The following is a 20,350-nucleotide window of genomic DNA, read 5'->3' as shown; positions in this document are numbered from 1 at the left end:
TTGTAATATATTCACATATATGTTAATTATGACTGATGAGAAAGCCATACTTGTTGTGTGTGTGTAACTATATTCACAATACATGTTAATGTTTTAAATGTATGTAAGAAGTATTTTGTCTGTAATGTCTCCTTTGTTCAATATATAACTGATGAGAAAGCCATAGGGTTGTAATATATTCACATATATGTTAATTCTGACTGATGAGAAAGCCATAGGGTTGTAATATATTCACATATATGTTAGATATAAAGGAAAGGTTAAGGTCCATTTCCATAGAGAAAGGAAAGAGGGGAAACAGAGAACAGTTACCTTGAAGAAGAGACAGATTAGAATGTACCAGAGATGTAGGAAGACAGTTGAAAGGAGAACTGAGAAGGAGAAGAGGGGATGGTGCAGGAGTAGAATCGTCAAGCTTAACAAATCAGTGAGCTGAGTTAAGTTTCACTTCAAGTACATGAATATGCTAGATCAGTAGAGTAACAAGTAGTTGTCCCAGAGGACTAGTGGATGTGCAGGCTTTTACTCCAACCCTGCTCTAACACACCAGATCCAGAAAATAAGCTTCCAATCAGAACCCTGACTAGCTGAATCAGGAGTGTTAGAGCAGGGTTGGAGCAAAAGCCTGCATACCCCTTAGCCATCAGGAGGATGGTTGGCCACTCCTGACGTAGATCCAATAGTTGATTCATTCAAAGTTTGGATAGATATTTAGTGTGAGTCGTAACTGAGTCGTAACTGTGGTCGACTTGTCGTATTGACGTAACTAAGTCATCGTGAGTAGCTCTGAGAGAATTGGGAGAGACAGGTGTCTGTTGTTACTCACTGCTGGCTTGGAGAGGCTTTTGCTGCTTCCATCTGGGTTTCCTTTCACCCATTGGTGGATGAGGTCGGCCACGCCTACATTCAGACCCTCTGTATCCTGAGAAACACAGATGATGAATCATGATGAAGTCGTGCATTCACATAACAAATGGCACCCTATTCCCTATTCAAAAGGTGCGTAACATTTTCCATTAAGTCATTGATTTATGGACTACAAATCTGGCAGCTTTACAGAAATGTTGAGCATTGCACATTTTCCCTGTCAAATAAACCTATTAAAGTAAGGTATAAACAATACCTCTGTGTTATGATTAATTTGATGATTGAGTTCACTAAAATGGAGGAGAGGCCCACCAATGCCTTCATACCTTGAATAGTACTCCCTAAGTGGTCAAAAGTCTGTCACCAATGAGAGCATATTGCAGTATGCAGAGTCTCTCTATTTATCATCAACTGAATATGTTTGGATATCCAGCCCCTGCTCAAAGACAATGGATGTCCGTATGTAATCTTTCCCTACCTTGGAAGGTGTCTCCCTGGGGGTCTGGCTCCAAGCTTCCCCGGCCTCAAACAGGTTCTTCTTGGAGGCCACAGGCTCAGTGGGGCTTGGCAGGTCCATCAGAACCTGCTGCTTGGCCGCCTGGGCTTCCTTAGAGGACGTCTGGAAAGATGAGACGTGACAGTTAACTTCCTTTTACTGTCCGGGACTGTATTGCTTACACTGTGTTGTTAAACAGGGTTAAAGCAAAAGCCTGCATAGACAGATTCTCTCTGTTCGGGGGGAGGCTTGGCCACTCCTGCGTTATGGTTTAAGTTAATCTGAATAAAGGAGTATCTTTAAATGTTATCAGTCATACAGGGGATGAAAGCTCAGTGGATGTAAAATAGCAGTATATTAGTATAGTACAGTACAGTGTTAACCAACTACGGGAACTCCTAACAATAGTACATTATAGTATAGTACAGTATAGTACAGTATAGTATAGTACAGTATAGTACAGTATAGAACAGTATAGAACAGTATAGTACAGTATAGTACAGTATAGTACAGTACAGTACAGTACAGTACAGTATAGTATAGTATAGTATAGTATAGTATAGTACAGTACAGTATAGTACAGTATAGTACAGTATAGTACAGTACAGTACAGTACAGTACAGTACAGTATAGTATAGTATAGTATAGTATAGTATAGTATAGTACAGTACAGTACAGTACAGTACAGTACAGTACAGTATAGTATAGTATAGTATAGTATAGTATAGTATAGTACAGTACAGTATAGTATAGTATAGTATAGTATAGTATAGTATAGTACAGTACAGTACAGTACAGTACAGTACAGTACAGTACAGTACAGTATAGTATAGTATAGTATAGTACAGTACAGTACAGTACAGTACAGTATAGTATAGTATAGTATAGTACAGTATAGTATAGTACAGTACAGTACAATACAGTATAGTATAGTACAGTATAGTATAGTATAGTATAGTATAGTATAGTATAGTACAGTACAGTATAGTATAGTATAGTATAGTATAGTACAGTATAGTATAGTATAGTACAGTATAGTACAGTATAGTATAGTATAGTACAGTATAGTACAGTATAGTACAGTATAGTACAGTATAGTACAGTATAGTATAGTACAGTATACTACAGTATAGTATAGTATAGTATAGTACAGTATAGTATAGTACAGTATAGTATAGTACAGTATAGTACAGTGTAGTACAGTGTAGTACAGTGTAGTACAGTATAGTACAGTATAGTATAGTATAGTATAGTATAGTATAGTATAGTATAGTATAGTATAGTATAGTACAGTACAGTACAGTATAGTATAGTATAGTACAGTATAGTATCGTATCGTATCGTATCGTATCGTATAGTGTAGTATATTACAGTACTGTGATTCTGGCGCCCGACGAAGATGGCGGCCTCGCGACTAGCTCTTAGGAAACTTTGCAGTATTTTGTTTTTTTATTTATTATTTTATACATTATTAGTGCAGAAAGTGTTTTGTATCATCAACGGTGACTGAGTTCATCAGGAAGTGAATAGGTGATGTTGTGCCCACTGTGACTATTAAAACCTACCCTAACCCAGTGTTGCCAACTTAGCGACTAGCGACAAATCTAGCGACTTTTTCTGGTGTTATTGGAGACTTTTGGAGACTCTGATGTGAAAGCACGTATCATTCTTACTCTTCTCAACGAGCAGCGGGTGCTGCCGTGGGGGCCCCACCCCATCCCAAAGCACTCACAGGAAGCCCAGTCCTCGCGCAGCAGTCCCTCCCAGCTGCAGGAGATGTTCACCCCTCTGTGTCCAGACTGCAAATTAATCGCGCATGCAGGAAGCCGCCGCTGGCTGATCCCGCCCTGGCTGATCCCGCCGCTGGCTGATCCCGCCCTGGCTGATCCCGCCCTGATTGATCCCGCCCTGGCTGATCCCGCCCTTACATTCAGGGCGGGATGAATTTTTTTAACTAGAATCGACAGAAGAACGTTCATTTGTAGTTCTAAACATATTTAGGGTGTTTTTTTACTCCCTTTTTGTCTCTCCTACATCTTTATTCCTCTCTCCTACAGCGTTATTCCTCTCTCCTACAGCGTTATTCCTCTCTCCTACAGCGTTATTCCTCTCTCCTACAGCGTTATTCCTCTCTCCAACAGCGTTATTCCTCTCTCCTACAGCGTAATTCCTCTCTCCTACAGCGTTATTCCTCCCTCCTACAGCGTTATTCCTCTCTCCTACAGCGTTATTCCTATCTCCTACAGCGTTATTCCTCTCTCCTACAGCGTTATTCCTCTCTCCTACAGCGTTATTCCTCTCTCCTACAGCGTTATTCCTCTCTCCTACAGCGTTATTCCTCTCTCCTACAGCGTTATTCCTCCCTCCTACAGCGTTATTCCTCTCTCCTACAGCGTTATTCCCCCCTCCTACAGCGTTATTCCTCTCTCCTACAGCGTTATTCCTCTCTCCTACAGCGTCCATCACAATTACATGCACACTGCCAATTATGCAAATTAGGTGATGACGTCATTTAGCGACTTCTAGCGACTTTTAGGACAGCCAATAGCTACTCTCCTTACTGAGGAGTTGGCAACACTGCCCTAACCAGAAACCATGGATAGATGGCAGCATTCGTGCCAATCTGAAAGCGCGAACCACCGCATTCAACCATGGCAAGGTAACTGGGAATATGGCAGAATACAAACAGTGTAGTACACATCACCGACAAACTGAAATGGTCCACCAACGCAGACAGTGTGGTGAAGAAGGCACAACAGAGCCTCTTCAACCTCAGGAAATTCGGCTTGGCACCTAAAACCATCACAAACTTTTACAGATGCACAATTGAGAGCATCCTGTCGGGCTGTATCACCACCTGGTATGGCAACTGCACCGCCCGCAACTGCAGGGCTATCCAGAGGGTGGTGCGGTATGCCGAACGCATTATCGGGGGGCAAACTACCCGCCCTCCAAGACACATACAGCACCCGATGTCACAGGAAGGCCAAAAAGATCATCAAGGACATCAACCACCCGAGCCACTGCCTGTTCATCCCGCTATCATCCAGAAGGTGAGGTCGAGGTCAGTACAGGTAAGGCAGAGTAAAGCATAGTAAAGCATATAAAGTATAGTAAGGTACAGTAAAGTATAGTATACCTCAATGGCATGAGTGTACTGTTCCAGTCTGTTGTCGATCCTGGAGATAGGGATGGGAGCCTGGGTCTTCTTGATGCTGTTACTGTTTTAAAACAAGATATATCCTTCCATGAACATCACTCTTTCATAATACTCTGAGGTAGGGTTAGGGTTAGGGTTGATAGGACTCTGAGGTAGGGTTGATAGTACCCTGAGGTAGGGTTAGGGTTAGGGTTGATAGTACCCTGAGGTAGGGTTAGGGTTGATAGGACTCTGAGGTAGGGTTAGGGTTGATAGGAGTCTGAGGTAGGGTTAGGGTTAGGGTTGATAGTACCCTGAGGTAGGGTTAGGGTTAGGGTTGATTGTACCCTGAGGTAGGGTTGATAGTACCCTGAGGTAGGGTTAGGGTTGATAGTACCCTGAGGTAGGGTTAGGGTTAGGGTTGATTGTACCCTGAGGTAGGGTTGATAGTACCCTGAGGTAGGGTTAGGGTTGATAGTACCCTGAGGTAGGTTTAGGGTTAATAGTACCCTGAGGTGGGTTAGGGTTGATAGTACCCTGAGGTAGGGTTAGGGTTGATAGTACCCTGAGGTAGGGTTAGGGTTGATAGTACCCTGAGGTAGGGTTAGAGTTGATAGTACCCTGAGGTAGGGTTAGGGTTGATAGTACCCTGAGGTAGGGTTAGGGTTGATAGTACCCTGAGGTAGGGTTAGGGTTGATAGTACCCTGAGGTAGGGTTAGGGTTGATAGTACCCTGAGGTGGGTTAGGGTTGATAGTACCCTGAGGTAGGGTTAGGGTTGATAGGACTCTGAGGTAGGGTTAGGGTTGATAGGAATCTGAGGTAGGGTTGATAGTACCCTGAGGTAGGGTTAGGGTTGATAGTACCCTGAGGTTGGGTTAGGGTTGATTGTACCCTGAGGTAGGGTTGATAGTACCCTGAGGTAGGGTTAGGGTTAGGGTTGATAGTACCCTGAGGTAGGGTTAGGGTTGATAGTACCCTGAGGTAGGGTTAGGGTTAGGGTTGATAGTACCCTGAGGTAGGGTTGATAGTACCCTGAGGTAGGGTTAGGGTTGATAGTACCCTTTAGGTAGGGTTAGAGTTGATAGTACCCTGAGGTAGGGTTAGGGTTGATAGTACCCTGAGGTAGGGTTAGGGTTAAGGTTGATAGTACCCTGAGGTAGGGTTAGGGTTGATAGTACCCTGAGGTAGGGTTAGGGTTGATAGTACCCTGAGGTAGGGTTAGGGTTGATAGTACCCTGAGGTAGGGTTAGGGTTGATAGTACCCTGAGGTAGGGTTAGGGTTAAGGTTGATAGTACCCTGAGGTAGGGTTAGGGTTGATAGTACCCTGAGGTAGGGTTAGGGTTGATAGTACCCTGAGGTAGGGTTAGGGTTGATAGTACCCTGAGGTAGGGTTAGGGTTGATAGTACCCTGAGGTAGGGTTAGGGTTGATAGTACCCTGAGGTAGGGTTGATAGTACCCTGAGGTAGGGTTAGGGTTGATAGTACCCTGAGGTAGGGTTAGAGTTGATAGTACCCTGAGGTAGGGTTAGGGTTGATAGTACCCTGAGGTAGGGTTAGGTAAGATAGTACCCTGAGGTAGGGTTAGAGTTGATAGTACCCTGAGGTAGGGTTAGGGTTGATAGTACCCTGAGGTAGGGTTAGGGTTGATAGTACCCTGAGGTAGGGTTAGGGTTGATAGTACCCTGAGGTAGGGTTAGAGCTGCATATTCTGTCACCGCAGGTCATTGATAAATAAAGGTACAGCTAATAATTAAGACATCTAATGAATAAACACTCCTTTGGTGGCTATTTTGGGTGTGGCTACATGTTCTAAATATAAAGTAACATTACAGCTGCGTGATATAAAGTGGTAGTAGACTTATATTCCCAATACCCTTCTTCCAAGTCAACCGAAAACGTTTCAACACTTGTCTGACCCCAGGCCTCCTGCATGCCACAAGCATCACGCTTGCTTCACGCAAGTGTGGTTTAACCCAACCAGCTCCATTACATTGGCTATAGCAAAGGAGCTCACTGCCCAGCCAGAAGAGCAGGCGGTCTCTAGTCTTAACAGGAGCTCACTGATACTTTGCTTTCTGTGTATTTCATCTTAAAAGGTTCTCTCTCTCTCTCTCTCTCTCTCTCTCTCTCTCTCTCTCTCTCTCTCTCTCTCTCTCTCTCTCTCTCTCTCTCTCTCTCTCTCTCTCTCTCTCTCTCTCTCTCTCTCTCTCTCTCTCTCTCTCGTTTTCGATGTGATGTAATTGTATCTCTGTGAATACTGACACACACACACACACACACACAACCTTCTCGACTTTCTCAACGTACTGAAACACACATCTGTGTGCAGCAATACTGTTAGTTGTTATATCTCTGCTATGAGGGTGTGTGTGTGTCTAAACTGAACATCTTCTCATCTCATGTCATCTCTTCTCATTGTCAAGTTTATTTTCACAAGGAAATGTCTAACGGACTAGACCACCTATCAACACAGACTATATCAGGAAATGTCTAACGGACTAGACCACCTATCAACACAGACTATATCAGGAAATGTCTAACGGACTAGACCACCTATCAACACAGACTATATCAGGAAATGTCTAACGGACTAGACCACCTATCAACACAGACTATATCAGGAAATGTCTAACGGACTAGACCACCTATCAACACAGACTATATTAGAGAGCTCCTCTAAACAGTGATGTCTTCCATCTGCTTTAACATAATATTTTGGCCTGATAAATGTGACACTGGAAACAACCCGTTATTAGCAGTGTCTTCTGCCAACAGAGACAGTGACAGATGCTTTGTGTGGAGGGTGTTTGGGTTACCATTAGTTCCGATGATGTCATTGACTCTCTGAGGATGAGTTCCATCATGTTCACATTTTATGAAAAAGTATCTTATCCTCACGCAATGTTTTCTCTTACAAGGGGGGGTGTGTGTGTGCGTGCGTGCATGTTTATGTGTGTGTGTGTCCTCTGGAGGATGGGAAACAGAGGCAATAAAACACCAGCTCACCTGATGATGTCATTTCTTAAGGACCTCAGACTCCTAGCTAATGCTATCTCTCACCATTCTCTGTCTTAACGCCCTCAGACTCCTAGCTAATGCTATCTCTCACCATTCTCTGTCTTAACGCCCTCAGACTCCTAGCTAATGCTATCCCACCATAAAAGTCCTCATGGCTTTTCTAGGTCTGATTTAAAGCTGCTATCCCAACTGTTTATATTTTATTTTTTTGCTGATGGTCCCCATGAATCAGTTTTTTATATCCCACAGCGGGACAGCAGGGTAGAGGTGTGGCCAGTTAGCATCAGTAATGAACAGCTGCAGACAGAAAGGAGCCTGGTGGCTGCTACATGAGCGTACTATCTCTAGCGCACCATGAGGCGAGTACTTGTCGCACCAGCAGCCTAGGATGCTGTACGAGTGTTAGCATGTATCTTTCTCACCACACGGCTGCTATAGGAACAGATATCTAATGTTTCTCACCACACGGCTGCTATAGGATCAGATATCTAATGTATCTCAGCGCGAGGCTCCTCTGGAAGCATATAGCCTGTCTATCTCAGCAGCAGCCACCTGAGAAAACACATCTGGTCTGACTGAGTACATAGTGTGTAAATCATCACTGACAAAGAGGGGATCCAATAAAGAGACAGAGAGAGAGACAGAGCGTACCACCTGCCAAATCCCTGCTTTTCTATTTCGCTATCAGGGTTCTTTCCGCCATAGTAAGTACTTCATTGGTTTAATTAGACCACAGTTTGTCTACTTTACGTTTCATTTTAGTATGTGTGCTCATGATGACAGTCAACCGTGTCAACTGTTTTCACTTGAGATATTTTCACTCACCTTTTCTGCAGGGAGCGGTTCAGAGACTCAGTCCTCTCGTTGATCTGAGGAGGGGAACAAGGACACTGGGTTTGTATTGTGAGATAATATAGCTGAAGCTACCTAGCATAACAGCTAACAACTTCAATCTACAGTAGTCCTACATTATCCACCTACAGTAGCCCAACATTATCAATATATAGTAGTCATACATGATCAATATACAGTAGTCATACATTATCAATCTACAGTAGCCCTACATTATAAATATATAGTAGTCATACATGATCAATATACAAAGTCATGCATTATCGATCTACAGTGGCCCTACATTATCAAGCTACAGTAGTCCTACATTATCAATCTACAGTGGTCCTACATTATCAATCTACAGTAGGCCTACATTATCAATATACAGTAGTCCTAGATTACCAATCTACAGTGGTCCTACAATATCAATCTAAAGTAGTCCTACATGATACATCTACGGTAGCCCTACAATTCCGTTTGTGGTTTATACTGTAATGACCTGTTAAAGGTGTATGATGCTGTAATGACCTGTTAAAGGTGTATGATACTGTAATGACCTGTTAAAGGTGTATGATACTGTAATGACCTGTTAAAGGTGTATGATACTGCAATGACCTGTTAAAGGTGTATGATACTGTAGTGACCTGTTAAAGGTGTATGATACTGTAATGACCTGTTAAAGGTGTATGATACTGTAATGACCTGTTAAAGGTGTATGATACTGTCATGACCTTTTAAAGGTGTATGATACTGTCATGACCTGTTAAAGGTGTATGATACTGTAATGACCTGTTAAAGGTGTATGATACTGTAATGACCTGTTAAAGGTGTATGATACTGTAACTACCTGTTATAGGTGTATGATACTGTAATGACCTGTTAAAGGTGTATGATACTGTAATGACCTGTTAAAGGTGTATGATACTGTAATGACCTGTTAAAGGTGTATGATACTGTAACTACCTGTTATAGGTGTATGATACTGTAATGACCTGTTAAAGGTGTATGATACTGTAATGACCTGTTAAAGGTGTATGATACTGTAACTACCTGTTATAGGTGTATGATACTGTAATGACCTGTTAAAGGTGTATGATACTGTAATGACCTGTTAAAGGTGTATGATACTGTCATGACCTGTTAAAGGTGTATGATACTGTAATGACCTGTTAAAGGTGTATGATACTGTAATGACCTGTTAAAGGTGTATGATACTGTAATGACCTGTTAAAGGTGTATGATACTGTCATGACCTGTTAAAGGTGTATGATACTGTAATGACCTGTTAAAGGTGTATGATACTGTAATGACCTGTTAAAGGTGTATGATACTGTAATGACCTGTTAAAGGTGTATGATACTGTAATGACCTGTTAAAGGTGTATGATACTGTAATGACCTGTTAAAGGTGTATGATACTGTCATGACCTGTTAAAGGTGTATGATACTGTCATGACCTGTTAAAGGTGTATGATACTGTCATGACCTGTTAAAGGTGTATGATACTGTAATGACCTGTTAAAGGTGTATGATACTGTAATGACCTGTTAAAGGTGTATGATACTGTCAAGACCTGTTAAAGGTGTATGATACTGTCATGACCTGTTAAAGGTGTATGATACTGTAATGACCTGTTAAAGGTGTATGATACTGTAATGACCTGTTAAAGGTGTATGATACTGTCATGACCTGTTAAAGGTGTATGATACTGTCATGACCTGTTAAAGGTGTATGATACTGTAATGACCTGTTAAAGGTGTATGGTACTGTAATGACCTGTTAAAGGTGTATGATACTGTAATGACCTGTTAAAGGTGTATGATACTGTCATGACCTGTTAAAGGTGTATGATACTGTAATGACCTGTTAAAGGTGTATAATACTGTCATGACCTGTTAAAGGTGTATGATACTGTAATGACCTGTTAAAGGTGTATGATACTGTCATGACCTGTTAAAGGTGTATGATACTGTCATGACCTGTTAAAGGTGTATGATACTGTAATGACCTGTTAAAGGTGTATGATACTGTAATGACCTGTTAAAGGTGTATGATACTGTCGTGACCTGTTAAAGGTGTATGATACTGCAATGACCTGTTAAAGGTTTATGATACTGTAGTGACCTGTTAAAGGTGTATGATACTGTAGTGACCTGTTAAAGGTGTATGATACTGTAATGACCTGTTAAAGGTGTATGATACTGTAATGACCTGTTAAAGGTGTATGATACTGTAATGACCTGTTAAAGGTGTATGATACTGTAATGACCTGTTAAAGGTGTATGATACTGTCATGACCTGTTAAAGGTGTATGATACTGTCATGACCTGTTAAAGGTGTATGATACTGTAATGACCTGTTAAAGGTGTATGATACTGTAATGACCTGTTAAAGGTGTATGATACTGTAACTACCTGTTATAGGTGTATGATACTGTCATGACCTGTTAAAGGTGTATGATACTGTAATGACCTGTTAAAGGTGTATGATACTGTAATGACCTGTTAAAGGTGTATGATACTGTCATGACCTGTTAAAGGTGTATGATACTGTCATGACCTGTTAAAGGTGTATGATACTGTAATGACCTGTTAAAGGTGTATGATACTGTAATGACCTGTTAAAGGTGTATGATACTGTCATGACCTGTTAAAGGTGTATGATACTGTAATGACCTGTTAAAGGTGTATGATACTGTCATGACCTGTTAAAGGTGTATGATACTGTAATGACCTGTTAAAGGTGTATGATACTGTCATGACCTGTTAAAGGTGTATGATACTGTCATGACCTGTTAAAGGTGTATGATACTGTAATGACCTGTTAAAGGTGTATGATACTGTAATGACCTGTTAAAGGTGTATGATACTGTCATGACCTGTTAAAGGTGTATGATACTGCAATGACCTGTTAAAGGTTTATGATACTGTAGTGACCTGTTAAAGGTGTATGATACTGTAGTGACCTGTTAAAGGTTTATGATACTGTAATGACCTGTTAAAGGTGTATGATACTGTAATGACCTGTTAAAGGTGTATGATACTGTAATGACCTGTTAAAGGTGTATGATACTGTAATGACCTGTTAAAGGTGTATGATACTGTCATGACCTGTTAAAGGTGTATGATACTGTCATGACCTGTTAAAGGTGTATGATACTGTAATGACCTGTTAAAGGTGTATGATACTGTAATGACCTGTTAAAGGTGTATGATACTGTAACTACCTGTTATAGGTGTATGATACTGTAGTGACCTGTTAAAGGTGTATGATACTGTAATGACCTGTTAAAGGTGTATGACACTGTAATGACCTGTTAAAGGTGTATGATACTGTAATGACCTGTTAAAGGTTTATGATACTGTAATGACCTGTTAAAGGTGTATGATACTGTAATGACCTGTTAAAGGTGTATGATACTGCAATGACCTGTTAAAGGTTTATGATACTGTAGTGACCTGTTAAAGGTGTATGATACTGTAGTGACCTGTTAAAGGTGTATGATACTGTAATGACCTGTTAAAGGTGTATGATACTGTAATGACCTGTTAAAGGTGTATGATACTGTAATGACCTGTTAAAGGTGTATGATACTGTAATGACCTGTTAAAGGTGTATGATACTGTAATGACCTGTTATAGGTGTATGATACTGTAATGACCTGTTAAAGGTGTATGATACTGTAATGACCTGTTAAAGGTGTATGATACTGTCATGACCTGTTAAAGGTGTATGATACTGTAATGACCTGTTAAAGGTGTATGATACTGTAATGACCTGTTAAAGGTGTATGATACTGTAATGACCTGTTAAAGGTGTATGATACTGTCATGACCTGTTAAAGGTGTATGATACTGTCATGACCTGTTAAAGGTGTATGATACTGTAATGACCTGTTAAAGGTGTATGATACTGTAATGACCTGTTAAAGGTGTATGATACTGTAATGACCTGTTAAAGGTGTATGATACTGTCATGACCTGTTAAAGGTGTATGATACTGTAATGACCTGTTAAAGGTGTATAATACTGTCATGACCTGTTAAAGGTGTATGATACTGTAATGACCTGTTAAAGGTGTATGATACTGTCATGACCTGTTAAAGGTGTATGATACTGTCATGACCTGTTAAAGGTGTATGATACTGTAATGACCTGTTAAAGGTGTATGATACTGTAATGACCTGTTAAAGGTGTATGATACTGTAATGACCTGTTAAAGGTGTATGATACTGTAATGACCTGTTAAAGGTGTATGATACTGTAATGACCTGTTAAAGGTGTATGATACTGTAATGACCTGTTAAAGGTGTATGATACTGTAATGACCTGTTAAAGGTGTATGATACTGTAATGACCTGTTAAAGGTGTATGATACTGTAATGACCTGTTAAAGGTGTATGATACTGTAATGACCTGTTAAAGGTGTATGATACTGTAATGACCTGTTAAAGGTGTATGATACTGTAATGACCTGTTAAAGGTGTATGATACTGTAATGACCTGTTAAAGGTGTATGATACTGTAATGACCTGTTAAAGGTGTATGATACTGTAATGACCTGTTAAAGGTGTATGATACTGTCATGACCTGTTAAAGGTGTATGATACTGTAATGACCTGTTAAAGGTGTATGATACTGTAATGACCTGTTAAAGGTGTATGATACTGTAATGACCTGTTAAAGGTGTATGATACTGTAATGACCTGTTAAAGGTGTATGATACTGTAATGACCTGTTAAAGGTGTATGATACTGTAATGACCTGTTAAAGGTGTATGATACTGTAATGACCTGTTAAAGGTGTATGATACTGTAATGACCTGTTAAAGGTGTATGATACTGTAATGACCTGTTAAAGATGTATGATACTGTAATGACCTGTTAAAGGTGTATGATACTGTAATGACCTGTTAAAGGTGTATGATACTGTAATGACCTGTTAAAGGTTTATGATACTGTAATGACCTGTTAAAGGTGTATGATACTGTCATGACCTGTTAAAGGTGTATGATACTGTCATGACCTGTTAAAGGTGTATGATACTGTCATGACCTGTTAAAGGTGTATGATACTGTAATTACCTGTTAAAGGTGTATGATACTGTAATGACCTGTTAAAGGTGTATGATACTGTAATGACCTGTTAAAGGTGTATGATACTGTAATGACCTGTTAAAGGTGTATGATACTGTCATGACCTGTTAAAGGTGTATGATACTGTCATGACCTGTTAAAGGTGTATGATACTGTAATGACCTGTTAAAGGTGTATGATACTGTAATGACCTGTTAAAGGTGTATGATACTGTAATGACCTGTTAAAGGTGCATGATACTGTAATGACCTGTTAAAGGTGTATGATACTGTAATGACCTGTTAAAGGTGTATGATACTGTAATGACCTGTTAAAGGTGTATGATACTGTAATGACCTGTTAAAGGTGTATGATACTGTAATGACCTGTTAAAGGTGTATGATACTGTAATGACCTGTTAAAGGTGTATGATACTGTAATGACCTGTTAAAGGTGTATGATACTGTAATGACCTGTTAAAGGTGTATGATACTGTAATGACCTGTTAAAGGTGTATGATACTGTCATGACCTGTTAAAGGTGTATGATACTGTCATGACCTGTTAAAGGTGTATGATACTGTCATGACCTGTTAAAGGTGTATGATACTGTAATGACCGGTTAAAGGTGTATGATACTGTAATGACCTGTTAAAGGTGTATGATACTGTAATGACCTGTTAAAGGTGTATGATACTGTCAAGACCTGTTAAAGGTGTATGATACTGTCATGACCTGTTAAAGGTGTATGATACTGTAATGACCTGTTAAAGGTGTATGATACTGTAATGACCTGTTAAAGGTGTATGATACTGTCATGACCTGTTAAAGGTGTATGATACTGTCATGACCTGTTAAAGGTGTATGATACTGTAATGACCTGTTAAAGGTGTATGGTACTGTAATGACCTGTTAAAGGTGTATGATACTGTAATGACCTGTTAAAGGTGTATGATACTGTCATGACCTGTTAAAGGTGTATGATACTGTAATGACCTGTTAAAGGTGTATAATACTGTCATGACCTGTTAAAGGTGTATGATACTGTAATGACCTGTTAAAGGTGTATGATACTGTCATTACCTGTTAAAGGTGTATGATACTGTCATGACCTGTTAAAGGTGTATGATACTGTAATGACCTGTTAAAGGTGTATGATACTGTAATGACCTGTTAAAGGTGTATGATACTGTCATGACCTGTTAAAGGTGTATGATACTGTAATGACCTGTTAAAGGTGTATGATACTGTAATGACCTGTTAAAGGTGTATGATACTGTAATGACCTGTTAAAGGTGTATGATACTGTAATGACCTGTTAAAGGTGTATGATACTGTAATGACCTGTTAAAGGTGTATGATACTGTAATGACCTGTTAAAGGTGTATGATACTGTAATGACCTGTTAAAGGTGTATGATACTGTAATGACCTGTTAAAGGTGTATGATACTGTAATGACCTGTTAAAGGTGTATGATACTGTAATGACCTGTTAAAGGTGTATGATACTGTAATGACCTGTTAAAGGTGTATGATACTGTCATGACCTGTTAAAGGTGTATAATACTGTCATTACCTGTTAAAGGTGTATGATACTGTAATGACCTGTTAAAGGTGTATGATACTGTAATGACCTGTTAAAGGTGTATGATACTGTAATGACCTGTTAAAGGTGTATGATACTGTAATGACCTGTTAAAGGTGTATGATACTGTCATGACCTGTTAAAAGTGTATGATACTGTAATGACCTGTTAAAGGTGTATGATACTGTAATGACCTGTTAAAGGTGTATGATACTGTAATGACCTGTTAAAGGTGTATGATACTGTAATGACCTGTTAAAGGTGTATGATACTGTAATGACCTGTTAAAGGTTTATGATACTGTAATGACCTGTTAAAGGTGTATGATACTGTAATGACCTGTTAAAGGTGTATGATACTGTAATGACCTGTTAAAGGTGTATGATACTGTAATGACCTGTTAAAGGTGTATGATACTGTAATGACCTGTTAAAGGTGTATGATACTGTAATGACCTGTTAAAGGTGTATGATACTGTAATGACCTGTTAAAGGTGTATGATACTGTAATGACCTGTTAAAGGTGTATGATACTGTAATGACCTGTTAAAGGTGTATGATACTGTAATGACCTGTTAAAGGTTTATGATACTGTAATGACCTGTTAAAGGTGTATGATACTGTAATGACCTGTTAAAGGTGTATGATACTGTCATGACCTGTTAAAGGTGTATGATACTGTCATGACCTGTTAAAGGTGTATGATACTGTCATGACCTGTTAAAGGTGTATGATACTGTCATGACCTGTTAAAGGTGTATGATACTGTCATGACCTGTTAAAGGTGTATGATACTGTCATGACCTGTTAAAGGTGTATGATACTGTAATGACCTGTTAAAGGTGTATGATACTGTCATGACCTGTTAAAGGTGTATGATACTGTAATGACCTGTTAAAGGTGTATGATACTGTAATGACCTGTTAAAGGTGTATGATACTGTAATGACCTGTTAAAGGTGTATGATACTGTAATGACCTGTTAAAGGTGTATGATACTGTAATGACCTGTTAAAGGTGTATGATACTGTAATGACCTGTTAAAGGTGTATGATACTGTAATGACCTGTTAAAGGTGTATGATACTGTAATGACCTGTTAAAGGTGTATGATACTGTAATGACCTGTTAAAGGTTTATGAGACTGTAATGACCTGTTAAAGGTGTATGATACTGTAATGACCTGTTAAAGGTGTATGATACTGTAATGACCTGTTAAAGGTGTATGATACTGTAATGACCTGTTAAAGGTGTATGATACTGTAATGACCTGTTAAAGGTGTATGATACTGTAATGCCCTGTTAAAGGTGTATGATACTGTAATGACCTGTTAAAGGTGTATAATACTGTAATGACCTGTTAAAGGTGTATGATACTGTAATGACCTGTTAAAGGTGTATGATACTGTCATGACCTGTTAAAGGTGTATGATACTGTAATGACCTGTTAAAGGTGTATAATACTGTAATGACCTGTTAAAGGTGTATGATACTGTAATGACCTGTTAAAGGTGTATGATACTGTCATGACCTGTTAAAGGTGTATGATACTGTAATGACCTGTTAAAGGTGTATGATACTGTAATGACCTGTTAAAGGTTTATGATACTGTAATGACCTGTTAAAGGTGTATGATACTGTAATGACCTGTTAAAGGTGTATGATACTGTAATGACCTGTTAAAGGTGTATGATACTGTAACTACCTGTTAAAGGTGTATGATACTGTAATGACCTGTTAAAGGTGTATGATACTGTAATGACCTGTTAAAGGTGTATGATACTGTAATGACCTGTTAAAGGTGTATGATACTGTAATGACCTGTTAAAGGTGTATGATACTGTAATGACCTGTTAAAGGTGTATGATACTGTAATGACCTGTTAAAGGTGTATGATACTGTAATGACCTGTTAAAGGTGTATGATACTGTAATGACCTGTTAAAGGTGTATGATACTGTAATGACCTGTTAAAGGTGTATGATACTGTCATGACCTGTTAAAGGTGTATGATACTGTAATGACCTGTTAAAGGTGTATGATACTGTAATGACCTGTTAAAGGTGTATGATACTGTAATGACCTGTTAAAGGTGTATGATACTGTAATGACCTGTTAAAGGTGTATGATACTGTAATGACCTGTTAAAGGTGTATGATACTGTAACGACCTGTTAAAGGTGTATGATACTGTAATGACCTGTTAAAGGTGTATGATACTGTAATGACCTGTTAAAGGTGTATGATACTGTAATGACCTGTTAAAGGTTTATGAGACTGTAATGACCTGTTAAAGGTGTATGATACTGTAATGACCTGTTAAAGGTGTATAATACTGTAATGACCTGTTAAAGGTGTATGATACTGTAATGACCTGTTAAAGGTGTATGATACTGTAATGACCTGTTAAAGGTGTATGATACTGTAATGCCCTGTTAAAGGTGTATGATACTGTAATGACCTGTTAAAGGTGTATAATACTGTAATGACCTGTTAAAGATGTATGATACTGTAATGACCTGTTAAAGGTGTATGATACTGTCACGACCTGTTAAAGGTGTATGATACTGTAATGACCTGTTAAAGGTGTATAATACTGTAATGACCTGTTAAAGGTGTATGATACTGTAATGACCTGTTAAAGGTGTATGATACTGTCATGACCTGTTAAAGGTGTATGATACTGTAATGACCTGTTAAAGGTGTATGATACTGTAATGACCTGTTAAAGGTTTATGATACTGTAATGACCTGTTAAAGGTGTATGATACTGTAATGATCTGTTAAAGGTGTATGATACTGTAATGACCTGTTAAAGGTGTATGATACTGTAACTACCTGTTAAAGGTGTATGATACTGTAATGACCTGTTAAAGGTGTATGATACTGTAATGACCTGTTAAAGGTGTATGATACTGTAATGACCTGTTAAAGGTGTATGATACTGTAATGACCTGTTAAAGGTGTATGATACTGTAATGACCTGTTAAAGGTGTATGATACTGTAATGACCTGTTAAAGGTGTATAATACTGTAATGACCTGTTAAAGGTGTATGATACTGTAATGACCTGTTAAAGGTGTATGATACTGTAATGACCTGTTAAAGGTGTATGATACTGTAATGACCTGTTAAAGGTGTATGATACTGTAATGACCTGTTAAAGGTGTATGATACTGTTACTACCTGTTATAGCTGTATGTAGGTGGCACACATGCATACAGTAAGTTGTAAGGAACAAGCTTCCTGTTAAAAGTTGTCAACATAAGCCCCATCAGCATGGCTCATAGTATGGAGTCTTTACTGTTGATGATGTAACAAGGCCTCAGAAGGTGTTTGGAGGGAAGGTGAAACAGGATAGCCTGCTACCGGATTTGTTTGGGTTGTCTTGACAACTCATATGGTCATTGTTGCATGACAATGACCACATTTGGCAAGACAGCAAAAAAACGACCTGGGACCAGGCTAGAAACAAGAGCTGAGTTTGTATGAAGCACAGAGCGACATTAAAAAGACAGACAGCTGACAGGAGGTGTCACGTTAGGACCACACAGAACACAACAGAACGGAACCTTTGTGTTTCACAGTTAACCCCATGGTGACCTTTAACCTGGAACGACCCCTGTGTGGGGTCGATGTTCCAGAACCTTTAATCCAGATCAAATGATCATCCTGTGTTGTGTTATGTTATGTTCCCCCTTCAGATTAGGAACCACCTCACTTTTCAAAATAGAACCAGATCTCCATGATGCTGCATCATATACAACAACAAATATCATGATGATCATTCCTTGACATTTATTAGAAATATTGCCTTTCGGTTTTGTTACAAAAGCAAACAGGGAACAGATCGAATGGGGGGGGGACAGAATCTAAGACAACACAGGATAATTTTGATCTGGATTAAATGTTCTGAAACACTTTTGGTCTCTGGAACCTTGGTCTCAAACTGAACCTCACCGTGCAGGTATTGTCAGCCGTCATCCTGTTCTCCTTGTCATTCTGTAAGGACACACATCACAGGGAAGCACATTGATGGCAGGAAATACACATGCCAATACCACTGCTGCAGGCAATGTCTTTAGATGGCTTTTACGCCGCTAACAATGGTCAATAAACATGATCGTGATAATCAATAAGGTTATTCATCAGACAGATACATACAGCAAGAGGAACGCGTTTGGACGGTCGAAATTGTACATTTTCCCAATAGTTTGTCAAATGTTTGTGTTTTGTCCAATTGATTTTAGAGGAAAATATATTTGTTTGTTACTTGTAATAGGAGTATTACTAGTGCTTTACTGGTTAAACAGAAGCATAGAAAAACATTTGACTGAGCGAGTCGTTTCATTGGTTATGACTCAACAGTTGGCACATTAGCAAGGTTGCTGTTGAGCAATGCGCGTGTGTGGTAAGTGTCGTTTAGCCGTGAGCCAGAACGAAAGTTGGGTGCTTTCCCATAAAATACATGAATTAACCCCATGATGATCCATGAAGTGTTGGAGTGTTTAAGGAAAGCTAGATAACCACATGCAGCTACACACATAGCACAACACAAAATCTATGTACCAAATGGCACCCTATTCTGGCACCCTATTGGACCCTGGTCTAAAGTAGTGCACTACAAAGGGAATAGGGTGCCATTTGGGACGCAACTCTAAGGCTCTGTTCCAATATCCATGGTAACATACTTCTTAGAATAAAGCAGTGTATTGGGGGCGTGGATTCTAAGAGGTGTGCCGGTGTGGACATTAGAACACAGCCTAAAAACTGTCTAGATGCTGTCAACACAGAAAGTGTTATTTCTTCACACTTAAACAAACAGCGAGGTGAGGAAACATAGAATGTGTCAACATGGCATGCAAGAGGTGGAGAGGGGGTGTAATGGTGTGATGGTGTGAGGGTGTGATGGTGTGATGGTAGGATGGTGTGAGTGTGTGATGGTGTGAGTGTGTGATGGTGTGAGTGTGTGATGGTGTGAGTGTGTGATGGTGTAAGTGTGTGATGGTGTAATGGTGTTGAGGATGTGATGGTGTGCTGGTGTGATGGTATGATGACACCAATTGAGCAAAGCTAGATAGAGAAATGGTCCTGTAGTCAACATTGTCTTTTGTGTTCTACGATAAGATTGAGGGTTGAGAAGACAAACTGTTTCATTCATCAAAAGAGTTGATTCTGAAAGTATTTCATATTTAGCAGTTAGCAAAAGGTGTCTTCAGACTACAAGGTTTATTTCAAATCTGTCACGGTTCATTTTGTCTGAGGAGTGTTAACAACACGTTCTAAAAACAACTTAAACCAAGACAAAATAGAACCCAAAGGAAGCCAGTGTGAATAGTCAT

The 20,350-nt window shown here is 39.4% G+C and overlaps 1 protein-coding gene across 1 annotated transcript in view; it reads right to left on the bottom strand.

Annotated features, from left to right (window-relative positions):
• LOC123488364 (non-muscle caldesmon-like) overlaps positions 1 to 20,350 on the bottom strand; it is a 61,483-nt gene that overhangs the window by 10,737 nt on the left and 30,396 nt on the right. The window contains exons 7-11 of the mRNA XM_045219284.1: positions 18,969 to 19,010; positions 8,349 to 8,392; positions 4,503 to 4,584; positions 1,346 to 1,486; positions 827 to 922 (exon numbers count right to left, since the gene is read on the bottom strand). Coding sequence (XP_045075219.1) covers positions 827 to 922; positions 1,346 to 1,486; positions 4,503 to 4,584; positions 8,349 to 8,392; positions 18,969 to 19,010 — 405 coding nt within the window. The remainder of the gene's footprint in view (positions 1 to 826; positions 923 to 1,345; positions 1,487 to 4,502; positions 4,585 to 8,348; positions 8,393 to 18,968; positions 19,011 to 20,350) is intronic.

The sequence above is a fragment of the Coregonus clupeaformis genome, unplaced genomic scaffold (genome assembly GCF_020615455.1).
Source record: "Coregonus clupeaformis isolate EN_2021a unplaced genomic scaffold, ASM2061545v1 scaf2224, whole genome shotgun sequence".
In the NCBI taxonomy this organism is placed as follows: Eukaryota; Metazoa; Chordata; class Actinopteri; order Salmoniformes; family Salmonidae; genus Coregonus; species Coregonus clupeaformis.
Note: the sequence above shows the minus strand (reverse complement) of the source record. Positions and strands in the feature narration are given on the sequence as shown.